This window comes from Periophthalmus magnuspinnatus, chromosome 8 (assembly GCF_009829125.3).
Source record: "Periophthalmus magnuspinnatus isolate fPerMag1 chromosome 8, fPerMag1.2.pri, whole genome shotgun sequence".
NCBI classification, from domain to species: domain Eukaryota; kingdom Metazoa; phylum Chordata; class Actinopteri; order Gobiiformes; family Gobiidae; genus Periophthalmus; species Periophthalmus magnuspinnatus.
This window is the reverse complement of record NC_047133.1, coordinates 27991599-28014169: the sequence shown is the minus strand read 5'-3', so window position 1 is coordinate 28014169 and position 22571 is coordinate 27991599. Positions and strand designations below refer to the sequence as shown.

Sequence of the window (22571 nt, the reverse complement as noted above, 5' to 3'; positions counted from 1 at the left end):
TTTGAGGAAGTCTGGATGAAAGACCTCACTTATCATTGACAGTGCCATTCTCTCCCTGAGAATGGGCCACATCTCAAAATGAAATGTGGTGCCATTATGTAAGAATATGACTTTTTAGTGAAGGGTATGCCACCTGCTTGTTTCCACAGTGATATTGCTTTAACTGTATATTCTGCAGTATGACAATTAAATGATACATCTTGCATTTCATTTCAGGTGTTTTCATGGTTAAAATAAGGGGAAAACATCTTACTGTGAGTGGGGTCATCTCTCCACAGAACTGACCTGTAACTTTACCAGGTTTTGTCAACTGCCTGTCTTCATTTAGATTAGAGTTTAATGCTGCCACCCCATAGAATATTCCAAGCAAAGCATTCATATCTCCATGGAGACACTGGAAGAAAAAAACACTCTCCTGAAAAGTTACATAGTGCAGATTTAATTACTTTTTTATTCATACACATATGATATTCTGGGTTGGTTTGAGACTATAAATGACCTCATGTGTCATGCGAGAGCTATTCCCTCCTACACTGTAGAATGAAGTCATGGCGGGACATTCACTTTTCTCTCTACTTCTCTGTATCCCCTCCCTTTGTGCAGATGTGCTACATTTTACAACACCTTCCTCCTCCCTCCTGTACGTGCACACACACACACGCACTCCTGCCTATACAGGTAAACAGGCTGGTTCAACCCTGCAGCCGTGCCTTACTCAAACTCAGGTAACTCACAGTTGATTTTGGCAGTGGTCCACGCGATTGGACTGTTAGAAGCAAAATCGAAGCCAAGTAGTAGCCTCCGGACTGCTTTGAAAACCAGTCCAAAACAAACAGACATTTTTAAGCATAACATCAACACTGTGAGAGCCAGCACTGCTTCCCAAAGCAAAGTGAAGGGGAAAAGCAGAAGTCTTGGATTTTGTGTTCTAAATGTAAACAGACTAAACAGAAAGGTGACTAAGAAGTGACTAAGAATGCCAGACAGTTTTTTTTTCTTTCTCCCAAACTAATACGTGGTCCCTTTAACTTGAACCACATGGCATTATTTTGGATAGGAATTGAACTTGAAATTGCAGATACTATATTGTATTAGTATTTTATGTATGGATGTATTTTGAGAAATTATGGCAAAGTGGACATCAACAGAGTGAAGTCTCAAAGTTGATAGATATTATTAACAATAAACAAAACAAGTAGGCCTAGTGATTCTTTTCATTATGTATTAGAAAAAAACAACCCTAACATTAATGCGCATGACAACCCAACAAAGTCTGGGCAAACTAAAAAGACTGCTACGCATACGGTAAACAAGAACATACAGATGCTTTGTTACATGCCACCAATAAGCTTGTGGAGTTTTATATATAAATTAAAGATGCACTATGTAACTTTTCATGCTTTTCAACATGGGCATGACATTTATTGGCCTAGAGCAGGGGTCACCAACCCTATGCCCGCGGGCGCCATGTCGCCCCCAAGCCCCACATGAGTCGCCCGCAGACCGGTTCTAAAAATAGCACAACTCACTAATGAGCTGCATCTAAAATTTAATTATTATTATTATTCTCTTGCTATTTATTTATTTTTTTTTATCACCCTTGCGTTTATATAGATTTAAAAATGACAATATCTTAAACAGTCAATCTACGTTCCTACCCTCGCCTATGGTCATGAGCTCTGGGTAATGACCGAAAGGACAAGATCGCGGATACAAGCGGCTGAAATGGGCTTCCTCCGCAGAGTGGCCGGGCGCACCCTTAGGGATAGGGTGAGGAGCTCAGTCACACGGGAGGAGCTCGGAGTAGAGCCGCTGCTCCTACACGTTGAGAGGAACCAGCTGAGGTGGCTCGGGCATCTGCTCAGGATGCCTCCTGGACGCCTCCCTAGGGAGGTGTTCTGGGCATGTCCCACCGGGAGGAGGCCCCGGGGAAGACCCAGGACACGCTGGAGGGACTATGTCTCTCGGCTGGCCTGGGAACGCCTTGGGGTCCCACCGGAGGAGCTGGAGGGCGTGTCCGGGGTGAGGGAAGTCTGGGAGTCCCTGCTTAGACTGCTGCCCCCGCGACCCGGCCCCGGATAAGCGGAAGAAAATGGATGGATGGAATATCTTAAACATATGTTCATTATACGTGAAGTTTAGATAAGTTAAGGTGAACTTTGACCTACTCACTTCAATGGTCAGTATTGTGCGTGTGACAAAACCAGTGCTCCGCTCGCGAGCGCTGTGAGGATGCGCTGAATGCAGTTTCTTCCTCCAAAACATGGTAGAAAATAAAGAGATCACTTTCACAACGATTTAAGACTGTAAAAGAAACCTGCGTGTATCTCATCTGCGGAGCGACTGTGGTGACGGCAAAGCGGCACAATGTGGAGGGACACTTCACTACGTCTCACAAAACTCCACACTAACTACCCACGGGGGCGCACACTATGGGCAGAACAAGCCCAGAGCTAAACGCAGCTTTGGGTAAACAACAGGCTTTTTTTCACGACACCGGTGAAAAAGTCACACAACACAACTGAGATTTATTTAAAATATGTAAGCTTATTTTTCTTTAACATTACATAATTGATAACTTTATGAAACATGGTGCAATGTATATTATTTATGTTTTGTTAAAAAGGTTTGTCAATGGATAGTGAAAATGGGACACTTTTCCTATGAGATGTAGTGATGTAAGTGTCATCTGGAAATTTAACAATTACTAAGATTAGTAAAGTTAAAGTGCTGAATACTGATATCTGTTTCCCTCCTTGCTCATTGTTGATAATTATTTTGAGAAATCATTAATGTGATCAGTGTCTTGCAACATGATCAGTGTCTTCACATAGACGATTATCATTTATCATTATTAATAATGTATAACTAAAGGCAAACTGAGAAAATGTATTATTTCAGAAGAGCGTCTCAAACTGGTAGCCCTTCGTATGACTCAGTGCCTATAAAGTAGCTCTCAGGTTAAAAAAGGTTGGTGACCCCTGGCCTAGAGTGTTCCCCAATATAACATTAAATATATCCACCTCCAGGCCAAGTTGTAGGTCAGATCTGTGGAGGCACAACCGCAAATGTAGTAAGAATGCATACATTTAGCTTAAAAACGCCTGTAACTGAATAAATGGATGATAGATAAGTTTAATTCCATAGTTTGGAACATTCCAGGCAAAGTCTCCATATTATTTTATGGTCCATCATGTAAACCATTATTAATACGTCAGCATATTGTGATTTATGAGCACAGATCATGCACAAAGTCCCAAGCAGTACGCACTTTGTTCAGCCTCAGGCTCTGAGCAGTCAACACTCACCTTAAATATAAAGTACTCAGGCCTGTGCAGTGTTTAGCCTACAGCGGACACTCCCACTGTTACTCAACATCCCATAAAACTGTCGCACACTGAATGGATTGTCAAGCGTCATGATTTGAAAAGTGCATTTGAATAGGTGCGTCTCGGGTCTTATGGACAGATCATGTGACCCAGATTCATAGGTTATGTTTGTCAAAACCAGTGCTGCTTCATTCAGTGTGTAATGTAGGTTCCCCAGAGCTTGTTTTTTGGCTTAACTCACTACTTTATATAAATTATCCTCACTTGATGAGTCATAAAGGTATATTGTGTAGGTCTATTTAGAAATGTGTATTACTTATAACAAATATTTGGTTTACAGTGATGAACACTGTCAAACAAATTATAAACATTAACAAACATTTACCTTTTGAAAACATTATTTGTTTTTCTAGATGGTTTCATTCTAATTTTCAATTGGCTGCTTAGTCAACCTTTCAGCTTTTACATTTGTGTCATTCCAACTTTCATCCTTATCATAATCCTGCCTTCTCTTATTGTTGTGGGTTCCCTCAATCTGCCTCTGTCATGACTGCGCATATAGTGATGTTCTGACGTCTAGATTCATAAATGTATGCCTATTTTAATGCCAGTCTATCACTATGACCAAATACTAGCCTAATTGTATAGCATGCACAATATCCATTCCATTCTATAGTATTTTGTGTGTTTCCATAGAAATATGCCTAAACAGAGAACAACAACAGTTCCTGGCACCTCTCATATAAATTCTCTCTTTTCTCTCTCCTCTGTGGTCTGTGTGCTGGGCTGTGGTAGTAGAAGGGAGGTGATGGTTGACCACAGACCTGATGGTGCTGGCAAAAGCCCAGTGTATAAGGTCTGCGGTGGTGAGTGTTTTCGGGAAAGCTCGTGAGGAGGCACTGTGCCATCCTGCAAAATGTGAGTGCAAAACAATATCCTACACCATTTGATCAATTAAATAATGAGTCATGTAGGATGTGCGTAAGAGTCAGCTAAACATCTACTCCTAATGTCAGCATTGATTAATAGTGGTACTGTTGCACAGTTAAAAGTGTTGCTACTTTTACTACTACCACTATCATTAGCTCCATAACTTATTTTGCCACATTGTATATATTTATCACTTGTCTGGCAGCTGTAGCTCAGTAAAGCATTTGCTTACTAATCTGAATGTTAGCAGTTTGATCCCAGTTTTATCCCAGCTCCAGCAGGTGCAGACTGTCACTTGACAAGAAACTTTTACGCCATTGCTACAATTATGTAAGTTTACATACATATGTTGTACATTACATTAACCAGTACATTAGCAGTTAATCCATCATCCAAATACCTGCTTTGCTCTGATTGTTCTTAACATTAACATGTCTAAATACTTGTTGAATGGATACACTATTTGATGTTGAATAGGGAATCAAAAACCTTTATTGTCCACATAAAACACAAATAACCAAGACCAATATTAGTTAATCATGTATATTGTAATGTAGGTACACAGCCTAGCTCCGTATCTCATATTACCAATGTGTTCCTCTCTCATATACATCTCCCAGGTGCACCGGGGGATTATATGCTCCTATGCAGCTTGGGATCCTACCTGACTTGTTCTGACCAAGCAGACATAAGATGTGGTGCAGGCATTTGTCGGCATTGGCGTGGGCGGAGGAAGAATTACAAACAGGTTCTCTTCAGACAGGTGCACGCATGAGGAGTCTGCTCTCTCCTCTGCCGCCTCCTACAGAGAAAACAGGTTTGGAGTGAAGTAGCCTCAAACTAAGTACAACAAGAGTGTTGTTTAAGTGAAATAGTTCTGACTCTAATCTCCTTGGCATTACAACCTTTATTATGATCAAAGTTAGTGGACAAGGATGTCTGTTTTACATCAACAATACTTAAGTTTATAATATTAATATGGGTCATTATTATATTTGGATTTACAGGCAATGTAAGTCTATTGTTCATGCACTCCTCTGTCACTTGCAGCTTCCTCTATACCACAGCAGGCCTTAGACAATCTAACATGGTTGCCATTCTTCAGCCTCTCAGTTAGTCACTTATTCACACAAACTGGGCAGAGTGTATTGCCCAAGGGTTTGTAATGCCAACCTACCAAGTACCAACTGAGCTACTGCTCCTGTCAAGATATTAGAAAGGCAAGAACCAGCAGGAGCTAGAAGACAAAGACAGCAGAGGTCACTGACTAAATAAGTAGTTTATTGGATCAAAATATATTATAAATAATATGTATTTTTGACATAACTATGTTGAATGAACTAGGCTTAATATCAAAGAAATTAGACAAACTGTACTATTCTGATTGAGTTTTTATGACATATGCATAATGAACAGTAACATTAAAATGAATATGCGGGTTTATATGTTTTATAAAACATATTCATAATTGATGTTAAAATGAAATAGTGATCCTAATCCAGCCTAATGGTTTATGTACACATGTAGCCTGGTCAGAATATAGTTCTCTGGCCAGTATGTGTCCTAGTGGTTGAAACAGTTATATGGACTTAGCTTTTCTGCTGAGACAGAAAGTCCCTACATAACTAGCACATGGATGCCACTCTAACAGAAGCAGGAATGTCGTTGGAACAATGCCAAAGGGGCGTGTCTTCCCGGTTCTTCCAGAGAGGAACTGCAACGTCACCATGTCCAAATAAGGCATGAAGACTTCCTCCACATTATGGCTTTCAAAAAAGACAGGAGTGGACGGGCGTTTTAAGAATGTGACATTAAGACTTTTATAATAGACATAAAATACATGGATCATAATAAAAAACGTAGTATAACGAATATTCGGAAGAGCCAAATGTGCAAAAGTGTGGTATTTACAGTGGATCAATGGAAAACAGCGCGTCAAAGCATGATCCAGCACTCATAAGGGATATTATACTAACTTTACGTGTTTCCTTATCTAAGATGGTACACTGGGCCCACAAATTCCTTATAGCCGCACCGCAAAAATACGCACGATTCCCTATTTCTGGCGGCGGAGTTCGCTGCTATCCCTCTGCGTCTCTCTTGCCTACAGGCTTGTTTACAGTCGCCTCTTCCCGACATTAGCGTCACATCCAAGGGGCGTAGCGCACCAGCAGTTCAGCCAATCACAGTGCGCACCGGTCCTTGGCAGCAAGCGCGTGCGAGGGCTGTATATAAGCTTTGACAGCACCTCGCCTGAACACACCTCAACAAGCACTCGCAGGAAGAGCACGGCGGCTGAAAGAAAAGCCTAGTTTAAGGACGCGCTGACAGGGACGCACCAACACTGGGAACCCGTTTATTTAACTTTATATTGGACTTTGGACTGGCACACAAGCTTTTTGGAGACGTGTTTTCAAATAGAGACGCTGATTTGAAGGAGCTTAAACTGACGAATGTTTTCTGCTGACATTTGTTCACTATCCAGAGTGAGTTTCTAAAAACAGCCGGGTAAGCTCCTAATTATTTTTTACGACTTTATGTCTACAAAGATGGAACAGCCTTTTTATCATGACGACTCTTTTCTGCCGGCTTATGGCCACTCAGACTCAACAATGCACGACTACAAAGTGCTAAAGCAGAATATGAATTTGAACTTGACAGAGCCATATCGCAACCTGAAGTCTCAGCTGAGAAATGAGGCGGACCCGTACCATCCTCAGCACCACCACCAAGGGGCACAGCCTGATTCTCTCAAGCTGGCATCTCCAGAACTAGAGAGACTCATCATCCAAAACAGCAACGGGGTCATCACCACTCCCACCCCGGGCCAGTACTTCTACAACCGGGGCATTACGGACGAGCAGGAGGGCTTCGCGGAGGGATTTGTCAAGGCATTAGATGAGCTGCACAAGATGAACCAAATGGCACCACCGAATGTATCTCTCGGTGCTGGCGGCGTCACAACGTGTTCTGCGGCGGCATCTAGCGTCTTCGGCTCCACACTGCAGCCCGAGCCTCCCATTTACACCACTCTGAACGCCTACTGCCCCAACACCAGCCTCTCTTCCGCTTCGAGCTGCTACCCCACCGCCACCATTAGCTACCTGCCGCCTCATCAGCAGCACGCAAACACGGCGCCTTTCCAGCCAGCTCTTCCCGGCTCCACCCTCCATCCGCAGCGGCTCCTCACGCTCAAAGAGGAACCACAAACCGTCCCGGACCTCCTGAGCAGCGACGGCTCTCCACCAATGTCCCCCATCGATCTGGAGACCCAGGAGCGGATCAAAGCCGAGAGGAAGAGGCTGAGGAACCGACTGGCTGCTACTAAGTGTCGGCGACGCAAGCTCGAGCGCATTGCCCGGCTGGAGGAAAAAGTAAAAGTGCTGAAAAGTGACAACGCGGGGCTGTCCAACACCGCGTCAGTGCTGCGGGACCAGGTGGCTCAGCTCAAACAGAAGGTCCTGACGCACGTAAGCAGTGGCTGTCAGCTCATGCTCACCAGCAAAATGGAGGCATTTTAAACACGGACTACTGTTTCTAATAATAAGTATAAGACTGAGAAGTAATAACACTGGAGTCACGTTGTACCGGCTCGTGTTGTGGACTGTATTTGGGGAAATGGGACTTCCGGATGCTGGACACCGCTTGAGGGACCATTAAACCTGAAAATACTATGGCAGCATCCAGACCTGGCACAATTTAGTCTGGTTCAATAATGGTATAACATGAGAATTCTTTGTACTTTTACAAATGTTGTTGTCTTGCAATGCTGCATTTATTCAATGTGTAAATTATTTTGTTTGTCTGGTTGATCCAGACAAACTAATAACTAATAATGTTTACAATGTATTTTTTATTTGTGATGTGTATTTAAGTAAAGTGTCTTTAAATGAATTATATCATCTCGAGTTGTCTTATTACACAAGCTATTACTATTAACATGCATTTAAGGCTGGTCACCACAATAACCCCTTACACAAGCATATTCTTTTTCCGTGTTTTTACGCATCAAACGTAGCCTACGTCCTAATTACGCACGAGGCTCTCCGTATATGGGCATGTTGTGAAGACTCCGTCACAGGCAGGAGGATTGTTGGGAACCCCCACCCAGGTAAAACAGCGTGGTTTCTATCGAATACCTCGCTCAGAGTAGGTCACAGTGGAACTTCCTCCAGTTATTGCGCATTAAGGGCAAAGTAACAAAACAGTGATCACGGAGATGATTTGTGAGGACAGGAAATGCCTCCGTTACTGAAATCCAGCAATAAAGGAGTACTAAACTAGAATAATAAGTGCTAACTCTGAAAATCATAAAAGGTTTTAAAAGTTAGAACTAATTGTAAATTGCTACTACAAACTACAACGTCAACCTGAGTAGACTTGATTAACTAAATCTCATAGTTTTGACTGCACTATACAATAGCTAAATCCACGGACTACTGCAGTATAATGGAAGATTTAGTAGATCCAGAGTTATAAAGGGTCATGAAAAAATCATAACATAATCGGAGTCATAGTGAAATATCAAATACTGGCAAAGATGCACATTTGAGGATCCATAATGACTTACGCATAACCAGAGATTCAGAGCACAGAATATTTAATGTAACTGTCAATCATTCACAAATATTAGAATGTGGCTCAAACAAGACATCCTCCACACATGTCCTAGACATTGCAATTTGCAGGGGAAGTGACAGTGTTCTGTGGAATGCTGGGGGTGTTTGTTGCGTGGGAGTCCTGAGGGTGCAGGGGATAGAGGGATGCCAAGCACAACATTCTGATGGGGACGCATCACTGGACAAGTATGTGGGGCCAAAAGAGCAGAGAAAGGGGAAAATCCCGTGTTATAAAGACCCGAGTGAGTCAATGAGGTCTGGGTCATAATACAAGCAGGGATCTGCAAACAATTGAGTGGAGTGCTACTCTAATTCTAAAAAGGCTGTTATTTATGATGGTTAAGGTAGTGCTCACAAAAGATTTATATACCAAGCCAAAGATAAACCCATGTGACAACAAGACAACCAAAAGGAGGCTAAACCAAAGCTATTGCTAAAAGGCTCTGAAACATTACCCATGATGGTTTCAAGTTCCCAAAGATTTTTTTGACTTGGAGTGTGTCGTTTAAATTTTGTCCACTGGCGTCTCAAACATTTCCAGGGTCAAGGTTTCAAAACTGAGCCAAACCAACTGTTTAGGCTTGGCTAATTTCAGTATTAATTGTCCAAAATGACAATGCAAAATACTGCAGCTCAGGCAATACAGCCCTTAGCTAAGCCTTGTTTGGTTTGCCTACAATTCACAACATTTTATTCACAACAATTACTGTGCACAAGGCCACACATTAAAAAAACAAATTGACATCTGACATTATGACCACAACTGCTTGTGCTGACCCTATTTTCATACATTCACAACATGGCACACAAACAAAGCTGGTACTTATCTCTGTGGACATCCCCTTTAATGCAGTTGAAAGTCACTTGTGTGGGAGAGCCTGGTTGTTTTTCCGCATCTCTGGCACAGAAATAGGAGAGGCAGACTTGTTATTGACGGAAACATGGCACATGAAAGCACTGTAGAGTAGGCCTCCCTCCAAAACAGGTTGAGGTGAGAGTGCTCAGACCACAGGGCGCACTATGGGATCCCCTTGAAGTGGTTTTGGTGTGTAAAGTGTATCAGACAAACATAAGAGACTGTTCATGTCATGAGGACAAAAACTCCCATATTTCTCCTAATATCCTCTTTCTGGCCAGTTGACTGGTGCTAATGTTTTAAAACTGCTTCCTCTGAGGATGATCATTCTGTTTATTTTTATATAATTTAAAATTGGACTAGGACAGATTGTGTGAGCACCTGAGTACTTCACATATTCAGAAAGATTCTTTACCATTGGGGAGGTAGGGCAAGTTTTAGTATAGAAACATATATTATTAACTAATACATTTAAAATGGAATAGTTCATGAGATGTTTTTGCTCCATGGGAATTTATTTGAACAACTCCAGATGGTCACAGCATTCTTACCAATACAAAAGTTGGCCATAATAGCCATTGTTCTGGACTGGAGACTAGTCATTGAAAGGTGTGCTATGTAACTTTTCTGGAGCAGAATTCACCACCTGCTTGTTTGTGGAGAAGTTATTGCTTTGCCTGGAAAGTTACCAAGTATGATTTTAAACTGATCTAAATTGTATTTATTCAGGTGCAGGTCTGTGAATAGCTACCAAAATACCTTGAAACCATACATTCTTATTGTGAGCAGGATCACCACTGCACAGATGTGACCTCTAACTTGGCCTGGTGACATCACTGGCTTGTCTTCATGGAGATACAAAGCTTGCCACACTGTGAAACATTCTAGGCCAAGAAAAAGCATCTCCATATACACCAGAAAAGTTACAGTACACCTTTAAGTCTCAGGGGAGAACTGCTATTCTGTATAATTTGGTACTGTAAATAATGCTGAGCACCTCTTATCTCTTATTTTACGCACGCAGCAGCGGCCTACATATTCAAATAGCGCACATCAAAACGCGCACGCTCTCTATTTTCCTCCAGCTCGGCCTCACAGCCCACAGCACAGAGCGTCCGTGGGAACAACAGTGCTGACGTACGTACGAGGACTGCTGCCGGGTGGGCTCGAGTTTCCTCCGAGCCCCCTCCTCTCCTACACACGCGCGCACGGCTCTTTTTGACAAGCATGAATATTCCTCCCACCTCGCCACGGCCATCTGAGGCTCTTACACAGTGTGGATTACCGAGGCCGCTATTAGAATACAAAGTGATCTGGAATTGGGCCGGCTCATTATAAAAGTGGGATGGAGAAAGTTTATGAAGAGTAGAAGTAGGTTATACGTATTGGAAAGTTTGGGTAATGAGTTAGTAAAGATGCGGTATTCTGTGTATTGAGAACTCTTTCTTTCTGTCTTTCTTTATAAAATAATATATGTTTATTTACACAGACAGCTACACATACACTGTGCCAAGGAGACATGCCTTTTCTAAGTGCACGAATCTATAGCCTAGTAAGCCTACAAATAACAATGCAGTGAAATTTGCATGTTTTACCTCATATCTATGCCTCACTACAATTGAAAATAACCAAGTACACCCCGGGTTTTCTCCTACAGCAGATGTCATGGAAGATTCCAAAATAAAGGCAACAGTGTTAGTAGGGTCACAGTGCCACCTAGTGGTAAACATTAAACTATAATAGCCAATTTACCTTTTACATAGGTCTTTAAGAATATACCAAAAATATACGTGACCTTTTGCAATGAAAAATGCATTTTAACAAAATATTACGTTATGATTCAGTAGCGGTATCAAGACAATTGGGATTGATTTAATTAGCCTAAGGTACATTGCCTAATGAGGCGTATGACGCATACAGCAATAATGGATACCCTATGTTTAATAATAATAAACCACGTGTTTGCATTTTGTCCCATGTAAAACTGGCCTGCATCTCATTGTCGTCTCTATAAGCATTTTTCATAGTTTCCATGGTTCTGCTGGGTTATAATGTTTTACAGTTTTATAGGTGGAAATACAACTCAACACATGCTGCATTGTTTGAAATGTCCCCATTATTGCCTGACAAATAAGAATTCTCTCATTAGAAGCACAAGGTCTGTAAGTTGTTGAGTTTGAAATTGAAAATGTTGAGATACACAACACAAAACACAGGTTCTGTCGTGTAGACGACCATAATCCATAAAGAACATTTCGAGCCAAAGGAGTTGGTATATCTTACAGCCAATTTGATAGCAGCGCAAAGTGACAGTAACTAGTGGTATTGTTTTCACCACCAGAGGGCGTCAAATGCACGGTAGATAAATTCTCATCCAAATAAACACACTGATATCACAGCCATCCATTTGTGCAGCACGTTTGTGTGCTTGTGTTAATAAGAGCAGTCTATTTGCTGAGTTCAGATCATGCAGTCTCACTGTGATGTAGACCTATCCTGTCATATATATGATTAAAGACATCAGTACTTGTTTTACTGCCATCATTTTGATTTACCTTTTATTTAAATAATGTTAGAACAATGTTATTGGTATTTTAGTGCTTTTATTGTGGTAGTCAGGTGGGAACTGTTGTTGTTTTGTTTGGTTCTGCTGAAACATTGATGGAGACTCACCTATGGTTTACAAGCAGATGTGTTGCCTGTCCTGTCCAAGCCAATTCAAGTAATTGTAATTATGTAAACTATTTTTGTTTGATGGTGGCGTTGGTGGCGTTGGTGGCCAAGTTTGCATATTCAAATTCAAGATTGTACATACCACAATAAAGATTTGTCAAGCCATCAGTAAAATAACTCTTTATTGACTGCATGAGGAGGTGGCGTGATAACGTCTGAACAACACTGTCATGACATATCAGGCAGACACAGTTCAGAGTGTCAGCAGTCAGCACTGGTGGAGACAACACCAGTCAAACATTTGAAACTTATAACAAAAATAAATAAATAAATACAGTACATACAGTATTATAACCTGAGAGTCAAGGAAAGAAAATGAGGACATTCCTATTGACCCATCAGCCATCATTGATAGTTAAATGTGAAATGGATGTGTTTGAATCAGCCTGTAGGGTAGAGTGTTAGTGAAGGTTATTGGAATTGTATTCAACTTCTTATATGGACTTACTATATGGACTTTTGGTGAACTTTTATCCTTTACAATACATCGAGAAGAAGGGATATATGTGAATGATAAGCTGTCTTCAGCACATTTGCTCAAGGCAGACACAGACTCCAGAGTAAGTCACTCTGCGGGTGGTCTGCTATTTCAGAACACAGGCTACACAGCTATTCTAAATCAGGATGCTCTTTAACATTGTCATTTTGAAAACAATATTCAAAACAGTACATGTCGACTCTCCACACCATGTACTTCATGAAAAAGCGGTTAGGAGGATGGCATTGTTGTAACTTGGCATTTCTTTTCTGCAAACTGATACTTAAAGAATTGTGGAACTCTGGTGACATTTAAAATGGTCTTTATTGACATTAAAGACAAGCACAGGGTCATTCTTGTGAACAAGAGGCACATTCCATCTTTTATCATTTATTTTTGTTTAGATTGAGTCTAACAAATATTTTTTCTACACAGTCATTATAGAGAAACAGTGAAAAGTCTCATCTGGCACCACTGCCTCCCCTGGCAGGTCACACAATCTGCAAAGGACCTTCTGTTTCTGAATATAATTCTACCCCCAGGTTTTATTAAACTGTCAGTGCACATCTCCTCTGCCTCAGCCTGCACTACTCGTTAGAAAGACTAAAATACATTCATTATTTTGTCTTCACTATTGTACTGCTCATGTAAGACAAGTAGACTGTAGATCATCACAGCATCACAGAACTCCTAAAGTACTGATTACAGACGCATGGAAGGGGAAATACATGTAGTATTTCTAATAACTGCTTGATCAATATGTATGGTAATTTTTATATGTTGATGTAGCTAACAATGGTCCATCATTTCTACGGGTGCTAGTTTGTACAACTGCTCTGTATTGGTAGTTTTCAGATTGTAGAAATTGATGATCTCACACTGTCAGATGGGAGCAAGAGATGGTTTTTCCCACTGATTACATAGAACTTTCCTATGACATATTTAAGAGGTAAATTAACATTTTGAACTTGATCACATCTATTTGTTACTATACCCTATAACTCGCTATTTTACAACACAAATCTGCATTTGAATTCTAGCTGCACCCATCTATATTAAATTATATTATGATGCCATCTGAAACTGAGCAATAGTTAAATATACATTTGCATATAGTGTATAGTGTAAGTACATCTCTGTACAATACCCCTGTTGTTGTCATTAAATGATCTACACACCAGTCTTTTCCACCATTACAAACTCTAAAACAAAACCAATATGGCAGCTCTTTGACCCAGAAAACAATTATTATCTGAAGTTCTACACTGAATATGTTGAACCATTATCTACAATGTTATATTGACAGCTGTGGTGTTTAGTTAGTGGAGAAAGGTTAACTCCAATAAAATCAATAATAACTGTCTCTATTACATCAGCATCTATAGTTGTGTCTACAAACCACTGCCGCTGCCCTCCCCATCATCCACCCCAACTGATCGCTTCCGTAGAACCAAGTTTGCCCTCCTCTGGGTGTGTGGGGGTGGGGGTGGAGGTGCGGAGTGGCAGGGGGCACGGTACTGGGGCAGGCCGGTCTTGGTGGTGTCCAGTTCTTCCGGGTTATCCTGCTGGGCTCTGAGGGCAGCCATCTTGTCTCTGTCAGAGGCGCTGAGGGTCAGACATCCACACGGAGTTCCAGTGTTCTCTGTCAGTTCCTCAGGCTCATCCTCCACTGCCATGAAGGCATCGCCCCACAGGCTCTCACACAGGTCCCGTCCATGCTGGTACATCTGTAGAGAGGAGAGAGATATACTTCTGTGTTAGAGAACTTATTTGACTATCTTGCTAATAAATAATTAACTCATAATCAACAAATAGTTCAGTAAGCTTAGTAAATACTTTATAAAGGGCTTAGGATTGAGAGATAGGCACTATGTTAGGGTATTGATTAAATTGTTGCTAAGCCTGAAACATTCTTACCAAATAATTTGTTAGATATAAGTTCATGCTTTATTAAGCCTAATTAAAATATAGTTATTATAATGTGTTTAGCAGTACTTTTTTGTACACATAATTTGCATCATTAATTTACTCCACTGCAGTGTTCTAACCACTACTATACTTTACATTCTTAAGCATTGAATTATATTCCGATGAATGACTAACTCCTTTGCATGGCTAGTCAAATTATTAACAATGACAACAATGTCCCTAAATCCAACAGTTGTATGTGAGGATACTATATTGTGAGGCATCCATGAGAGCCAGGCAGACCGCCAAAGGTGACAAAGATGGATCTGACACACAAATCTATTCATGGAAAGTGATTAGATAAAGATTCTTTCCCTGGAGACTCATAAGTAATACATCCTTTATTTTGCAAGTATACCTGTTGGGCTACTTTCTTGTGTCATACAGTGTTTATAATCAAATATTGAATCATCCAGTTTACTAAAATAACAGAATGCAGTTGAAAACAGCTTTGATTAAAAATAGAGATAAACACGATTAGATGAAAGGTTCTGCAACACTGTCAGCCATAACACAGGATTATCACAGCTCTCATCTATTTTCCTGTCAGCCAAAAGAGTAACTGTCTGAGAGAGTGTTTTGAGAAAACTATTAATATATTTAAAAACATCCATCATGTCCGAAATCATTATGTATGTCAATATTGTCAAATCAAAGCAATTCTTGAATGTAGTATAAGAATTTAATTTTCAACATTATCGTAAAGTCTTACTTCACATTGATCCAAACCATGACAGGGATGCATTAGTTAAACACAGCCTTTCTATTCTCGTTCATATATACTGGCATGTGTCTGTCACTGTCAGCCCATGACCACTGATCCACTCTCTACACCTTCTCCATCTGTCCATCTTTCTTGCTAGTAGCTATCTGCTGGGCTATAGTTTATCTATTCACTAATCTTTTGATGAGATCATTCATTTGTGTGAGTTGGAGAGTCTAGTTCAAAATAATAGAAATTGATATAATTGGGATTTTTTTATTTTGTCCAAACATTCAAACTAACCTGTGTAGTGTGTATTTGGAGGTGTGAAGGAGGGAGGAGTGGGGGGCTGTGGACAGTTGGCAGCAGTGTCCACACTCGCCCTCCTCACCTCCATCATCTGCTCCAGCCTGCAGAGCAAATTACACGTCCCCAGCCCCCTGCCTCCAATGTCCAGCTATTCTATGAGCCAGAAAGCATAGTAGCACCAATGAAGACTAGTCTCAAAAAGCCCGGAGACGTTTTTTGATAAGACGACATTTATTAAAGTGCTCTGTGTGAACCTTTCTTTGAGAGAAAATGTCCAGTTATTTCTGATATTAATTCTATGCTTTTTGAAGCATGGTGATAGGATATATACACAGATTGGAGGGATGTAGAGGGACAGCACATGGGTTATTAGTCCTGCAGTGTTCATACTGACTCTACAAAGCTAGTTAGTGGAGATTCAGTGACAGACACATCTAGCTTTAATGTAAAACTGCCTCTGTCTTCCAGTCTGAGGATTAAAAGATCATTAAAGGAGCACAGTCATCATTGCTGTCTCCTTCTGTAGCTCAGTTTGTCACCGGCATTTCTATCTTTGGTGTAACTGGCAGTGGCACATACAAGAGTCACAAGAGGCAAACCAAAGGCTTTGCTGAGGTGACATTTCACTCACTGAAGTCATGGCTACGGGAAAGAAGACTCAAGAGAAAATTACACACACTACACAGGTTCTAGAGTATTGTGGTTTTAACATAAAATTTCTATTAACCAATTAGCTAGTTAGCAATCTATGTTAAATGAATAGAGCAGTTTCAATTTCTCAAGTTGGAATGCAAACAGAAATAGTTTGATGCAGAATGGGAGACTTCCTATGCTTAACTTCTTCTGCAAAGCTTCTGAATGCAGTCCCAGGTAAGTTAGTTCTTCCACTGCAACAGCATTTCTGAGATCAAACTGCTGCTGTTACTCCACCACCTGAGCTATAGCTGCATCAGGTTCCCTTCCTGAGACAAGCCTCTGTCCCTAATTGGCACCAAACAAACAAACAAACAAACAAACAAACAAACAGCAAACAACAAAAACATAAACTAGAACAATCACCTTTTTAAATAAAAAAGTGTGATTTTCGTCTGTCAGATCTGACCAGACCACCATATTCCTCCAGTAGAGGAGGCTACTGATACGTCTAAACTGATCTTGGCTGCAGTCTCAGTGGGAGCAGTGCCAGTGGACTTTGCATGCACCGGATGTCTCTGTGTGGATGTATGAGCTTGTTTCTATGCAAATGAACATACACAAAGTAGGATTTTACAATTCCCTTCTCTAGATATTAAAATATAGCACATTGTTATTTTGCTATTCTTTTCTAGGGATCCAAGGGAATGTGAGAGCCACGTTTTTGTTAAAAATATGTGCTCTGAGACAAAACCCCATTTGCATTCAGCTTTAATTTAGACTTATATAAGACTTTAGAGTTCACCGGAAAAACAAAGATAAGGCAGACAGATGGATCAAAATTCACCCAAACCTGGAATTCAACTATGATTGACTAATTTAAAACAATAATATAGACATTTGTAATGATGTTAGCGTAGTTTTAGACTGTATTAACTAAAGTGAAGCCGGTTGATTTCATATGGTGAACACCGCAACTCATTCCCCTTTTAGAAAACTGTATTCAGAGAGTTACTGGAATGTCTAGCTATTAGCTGTGTCCTAGATGAAAGTAGGCCAATGGCAACAAAAACTAGACAAACACAAAGACACATTAGAAGCTCTGCAGTTGCAAAATATCTGCTTCTACTTCTATAATCAGTAAAACATGTTAGAAATTAGTATTCACTTTTATATTTGACAGTGGATGAAGGCTAAAATTTGATTGATGCCTCTAGCAGTTGTGGATAGGTATCAAATGCTCTGATTGACCAAAGAGTAGAAGTTTCAGAGGGACAGGGAGATGGATTGACATGTTTGTTTGTCCCAGCTGCTTAGTCTCGCAGTCACTCAGCCTCTTTAGAATCAGCAGCTGCCTGTGCCCACTGAAGCAGGACTACCCTTTTCATGCATGAGCCCCAACAGCCACATTAACCCTTCACTCCCCGACCAATCTCACTGAACTCATACATGCGATGACAAGCTCACACCAACAGATGTGCTACTCCCCCAAAAATAAAAAGCAAATTATTGACTGAAAACATGGACAATGAACAAATTTAGGTGACATCGGCCCTTTACCTGTTGGTATGAAACACAGGATCCAGTGCAGTTCTGCCCCCGAGGGTCTCTGGCCCAATTGCGGGCACAGGTCACGTCGGTTCGGCATGCCTCAAACCTGAAAGGGCAAAAACACTTAGAAACTGGACCTCGACAAACTACTGTTCAATCTGGTCAAGTTTATGATGGACAGAGATTATAGACTAGTAGATAACAAAAGCGGGATGAATAATTATACTTTTAAAAAATACTGTTTTATTACTATTTTTTCCCTCTGTGTATTGTATTTTTACATTAAGTTGACTAAAAGTGATTGTCATGATTTGGATCTTTGAGACATCTGCAGACATGCATCTGATTTTTTATTTGCTACCATGGAGGGAGAAGGATTAATTTGATGAGCTGCACGACAAAATAACATCATAAAATCAGCCCGTAATCAACTGACTTTTATTAGGCCTATTATGTATTTAGTTTATTTTACTTTTGTACTTCTTGCGATCATCTTGCCCTACAAGAGCACAAATTCTTGCATAACTTTGATTTGCTGTGGTTGGAGGAAGCCTCACCAGTCCCTGCAGAAGCTGTGGCACAGTGGCACGGCCTGGATGGATGAGGGGTGTTGAGGATGAGGCCAACGCGCAGCGTCCGGAGAGCAGCGATAAAAACACGACACACGCTTCAGGAAACTGTCACACCTGCAAAATCACACCGTGACATGTATTAGCACATTCAAAAGCATGCAATCATTTAAAATCATTTATGTTAGATTGCAAAAGGCCTAGAGCCAAAATCTGAAGATAGTTTGATCTCATTCTAGCTTTACTTATTTTTACTTATCTTTATTTATGCAGGAGAACCCAATGAGAGCACTGGGGCTCTCTTTTTCATGGGCATCCTGTTTAAAATACAATACAAACAGAAAAGCAAACAAAACAAACAAGTCCAGATAAAACATTAAACACAGGTGTGTGTATAAAAGTTTATTATTAGATTATTAGCGTAAATTCTGACACCAATGTGTCACCAGTTTTGCCTTTCCTTGGAGTGTGTTCCATTTTTGTGAAGTAAAACAGATCTTCCCATCTGAGTTCTGGTGTGGCTTGACTTAAACAGTCATGTGATCTGGTATTAAATGTTCTAGTATCAATGATTGACAAACAGGTGAGGTTTTCTGGCACGTTTGAAGTAGATACATTTCATTCAGTGCTGTTCTCTTCTAACAGATAGTGACGGCCAACCCACTTTTTCATAGAGAAACAGTGATGGGTTTCAAATCCATTAGCTGAAATAAAATTTAGGGCAGAGTGAAACAGTGGATCCAACGGTTTCAAAGTAGAGGCTGAAGTCTGCATGTACCACATCCACATAATCCAGTACAGAAGTGTACACCACTTCCCCATAATCTAGTACAAAAGTCCGCATGTACACCACATCCCTATAATCGAGTACAGATGTGTATACCACATCCCCATAATAAAATGATAATTTGGATTTTAAACTGTTCTGAGATATGTTTTTTAAAGGATAAGTTTTCATCAAGCCAAAATCCAAGATTCTTTACATGATTATACCATTTAGCGTGTAAAGATTTGTAGCTTGCACTTTAGTTACATGTTTTTTTTTGTTTGTCTTTTTGCTTAAAAAAACAAAACATATACTTTATGTTTTATGAGGGAATTCTGGATTTTATTAAAATCGTGTTGCAGTTTTAAAAGCACCTGATCAGCAGAGGGAGCACTTGCACACAGGACAGCTTCATCTGCATATAAATGGAAAAAGGCTTTCTTTTAAAGTGTAACCAACAGAATTAATAAAAATAGTAAAAAGTAGGGGGCCCAAAATTGATCCTTGGGGCAATCCTTAATCCTTAGAATGATTCAAAATCTGATTTAAAACCATCAGCTACTACTGCTTGGGTTCTGTTTGAAAGATAATTTTGGAACACTGTCAAATCCAATCTGCTTCAGACGTTTCAAGACGACCATGATCCACTGAATCAAAAGCTTTAGTTAAATCAATAAACATTTACACAATCTTGTTTATCATCACGGGCTGAGAAAATTTCATTTTAAACTTTTGTGGTTGCAGAGACAGTACTATGTCCTTTTCTGAAACCTGATTGATAAGACTTCAAAATGGAGCATATTTGTTTAAATAAACTGTAACTTGATTTGTATCCAACTTTTCAAAAACTTTTGCAAAACAAGGTAATTTAGATATTAGGCAGAAATTATTTACATTTTTACTTGTCTCACCTTTGCCGTTTTCCATAATTCTGGTATAACTGCTATTTGAATTGATAAATTAAAAATATGTAAATAAAAATATAAAATTATTGGCCTGCTTAAAAGTTATTTACTTTACTAAGTAAACTGTTAACTGATTTAAATTAAATATCAAAAATATATTCTCAACTTTGTTTTAAAAATGTAGTTGCAGAGCAGAGGAGTAGACTTACTCGGGGCTCAGTGGTCCACACTTATCCCAGGGCTCGTTTTTATTGCTGGTTGTGGAGACAGGGAATATGTCCTGAATGTGCTCCTCTGTACAACAGCTATCTGTCCACACAAATACAGATCAGTTATGTGCTGTCCAGTCACATGCTGTCATATTACTCTGGAGGTCACTGGATGATACCCACTGCCTGCATAGAGAGAGCACTCCTGCAGGTGAGGTTCTGGGCTGGGCACAGCTTTGTGTTTACCATCCTGAAGACACACCCCTTCCGAACGGGATCCACCAATCAGCACAGCCGCCAAAATTAAGGTAAGTGTGAGTAGAAAGGTATCTGTCATCTTCTCTAAGTAGGGCGCTGTAAAAGATTCAGCACAATAGAATCAACCTCTCTTAATTTCTTTTACCACCTAGTGGTCTCTGTGATACTTCGATACGTGATCTTTTGAAAACATAAACTTCTGGGGCAGTGGTGGGCTAGTAGAAGCATAAATCCTAGATGCCATTCCTACTGACTTGTTTGATCACTCTGACTTGATGTATTCCTGCTGAACTTTAGTCCTGGCGCTTAGTGGGTGTGACCTCGTCCACAGGGTGAGCCTAATTAGGTGAGACTGTGGCACCTTGCTGAGTGGGGCGACAGGCAGGGTGGTTTAATCTGACAGAAGGTTGTCTGGTAGACACTCCACAGAATTAAGCCAATGTGAGACATGAGCACAGTCTGGCCTCTTTGGTGTCTCTGTTTTGTGAAGCTCAGGTCAGTCTCTGCTGTCGCCCCAATATTCCAGTCTGAGCATCAAACTTGTGTTTTGATAAGCGCAAAGTGGTGAAGAGATGAAAGTACAAAATGTGAACAGAATACAATAACAGTAAAAACAAGATAATTAAAGCTCTATTGAACATTTTTATTATTAATTATTTTAATGAAACAATGCTAAATGAAGCATCACTATCAAATATTTAATTAAGGTCAAAAACTACATGCTTTTCACATTAAAACATTTTTTTTTTTCATCAAATGAATCAAGATTGCTGTGTAAGACTCTCTAATTTCTAAGATCACAATGAATTATGTAAAATACACACATTTGCACATTTTTTAAAAAAAGCCTAAATTGCCTCAAAATAACCAGTGGTGATCGAATAACACTGAAATGATGAAATGAATGTACCAGAACTAACACTTATAATTGGCTGTGGTTACCTGACGGTTGGAGAAGATAAGACAGTCTAGTTTCCTTGTTTATCCTCGTTGTTGTTCCGCTGCTGTTGTTTGGCTGTGAATGCTCTGCTCTGCACTGCTCCCTCTCTCTCTGCTCTTGCTCTGTGTCTGTGCTGTGATCTCCGCTGCCCAGGGGCTTCTCTCCACTTTGTCACAGCATTAAATGAAGGGCATGTCTGTCCTCTTCAGCAGGAGCCTCACCCCTCCCTTCCCTGACCGGGCTGGGAAACTCTCTCACCCACACCGCTCTTCTTCTCTCTGTTCTTGTTAATCTCCAAATAAGATGTTGACCAAATCCTCTGTGTTGACAGCCTTCTTTCCATCTTAGTGCAAATGGAAACACTCAAATGAGATTGGAATAAACTGATTTCAAATAAAAAAAAACAAGCCCAGTAGGGGCAGGCTGTGCTTGTGTGGTGGTAGCACACTCACAGGTGCTGCTGAGTCACACCTGTCCTTCTGTAGCTATGCTGGAGGTCAGTGCACAGGGTCACAGCTCGGGACAATGGAGATTTAATACTGAGCGATTCGCTGAGGACACAGAACTCAAATCTGTGCAGAACAAAACAGTGCAAACCACAGCACCTTTGTGTCCTGAAACATCAGCTGTTTGCTCTCAACATCCTTTTAATAACAATCTGCATGAGGACCCAGTCCAGAGGCACAGGATAGTCTATGCCGGAAAGTCACTTTTTTATAACGTGTGTTTTGTTAATTCATTTGTAATTCACCAGTGTTGTACCTTTTTAAGCCCAAATAAACGTGTGGGAAAACTTCATGTCCAAATAGCTCCAA

The 22571-nt window shown here is 40.4% G+C and overlaps 2 protein-coding genes across 2 annotated transcripts; one reads left to right on the top strand and one right to left on the bottom strand.

The window, feature by feature from the left end:
- Positions 1-6523: 6523 nt before the first annotated feature.
- Positions 6524-8153, top strand: junbb (JunB proto-oncogene, AP-1 transcription factor subunit b). Its single transcript, XM_033970622.2, has one exon. It carries the CDS (start codon positions 6797-6799, stop codon positions 7778-7780), a length of 984 nt encoding a protein of 327 aa, XP_033826513.1. The 5' UTR covers positions 6524-6796; the 3' UTR covers positions 7781-8153.
- A 5097-nt stretch (positions 8154-13250) lies between these two features.
- rtbdn (retbindin) lies at positions 13251-21990 on the bottom strand. The gene is made up of 6 exons (XM_033970623.2): positions 21759-21990; positions 20742-20912; positions 20559-20658; positions 18667-18795; positions 18119-18215; positions 13251-14672 (listed from the first exon to the last, which is right to left on the bottom strand). Exons 2-6 carry the CDS (start codon positions 20893-20895, stop codon positions 14337-14339), a joined length of 816 nt encoding a protein of 271 aa, XP_033826514.1. The 5' UTR covers positions 20896-20912; positions 21759-21990; the 3' UTR covers positions 13251-14336.
- Between the last annotated feature and the right edge of the window lie 581 nt (positions 21991-22571).

Bases quoted from the DNA above. Each gene is read 5' to 3' on its own strand.
- junbb (XM_033970622.2), top strand. From the start codon at position 6,797: ATGTCTACAAAGATGGAACAGCCTTTTTATCATGACGACTCTTTTCTG.
- rtbdn (XM_033970623.2), bottom strand. From the start codon at position 20,895: ATGACAGATACCTTTCTACTCACACTTACCTTAATTTTGGCGGCTGTG. The intron at 20,659-20,741 runs GTGGGTATCATC...TTGTGTGGACAG, and splicing joins GTGCTCTCTCTATGCAGGCA to ATAGCTGTTGTACAGAGGAG. The intron at 18,796-20,558 runs GTAAGTCTACTC...GTGATTTTGCAG, and splicing joins TGTGGACCACTGAGCCCCGA to GTGTGACAGTTTCCTGAAGC.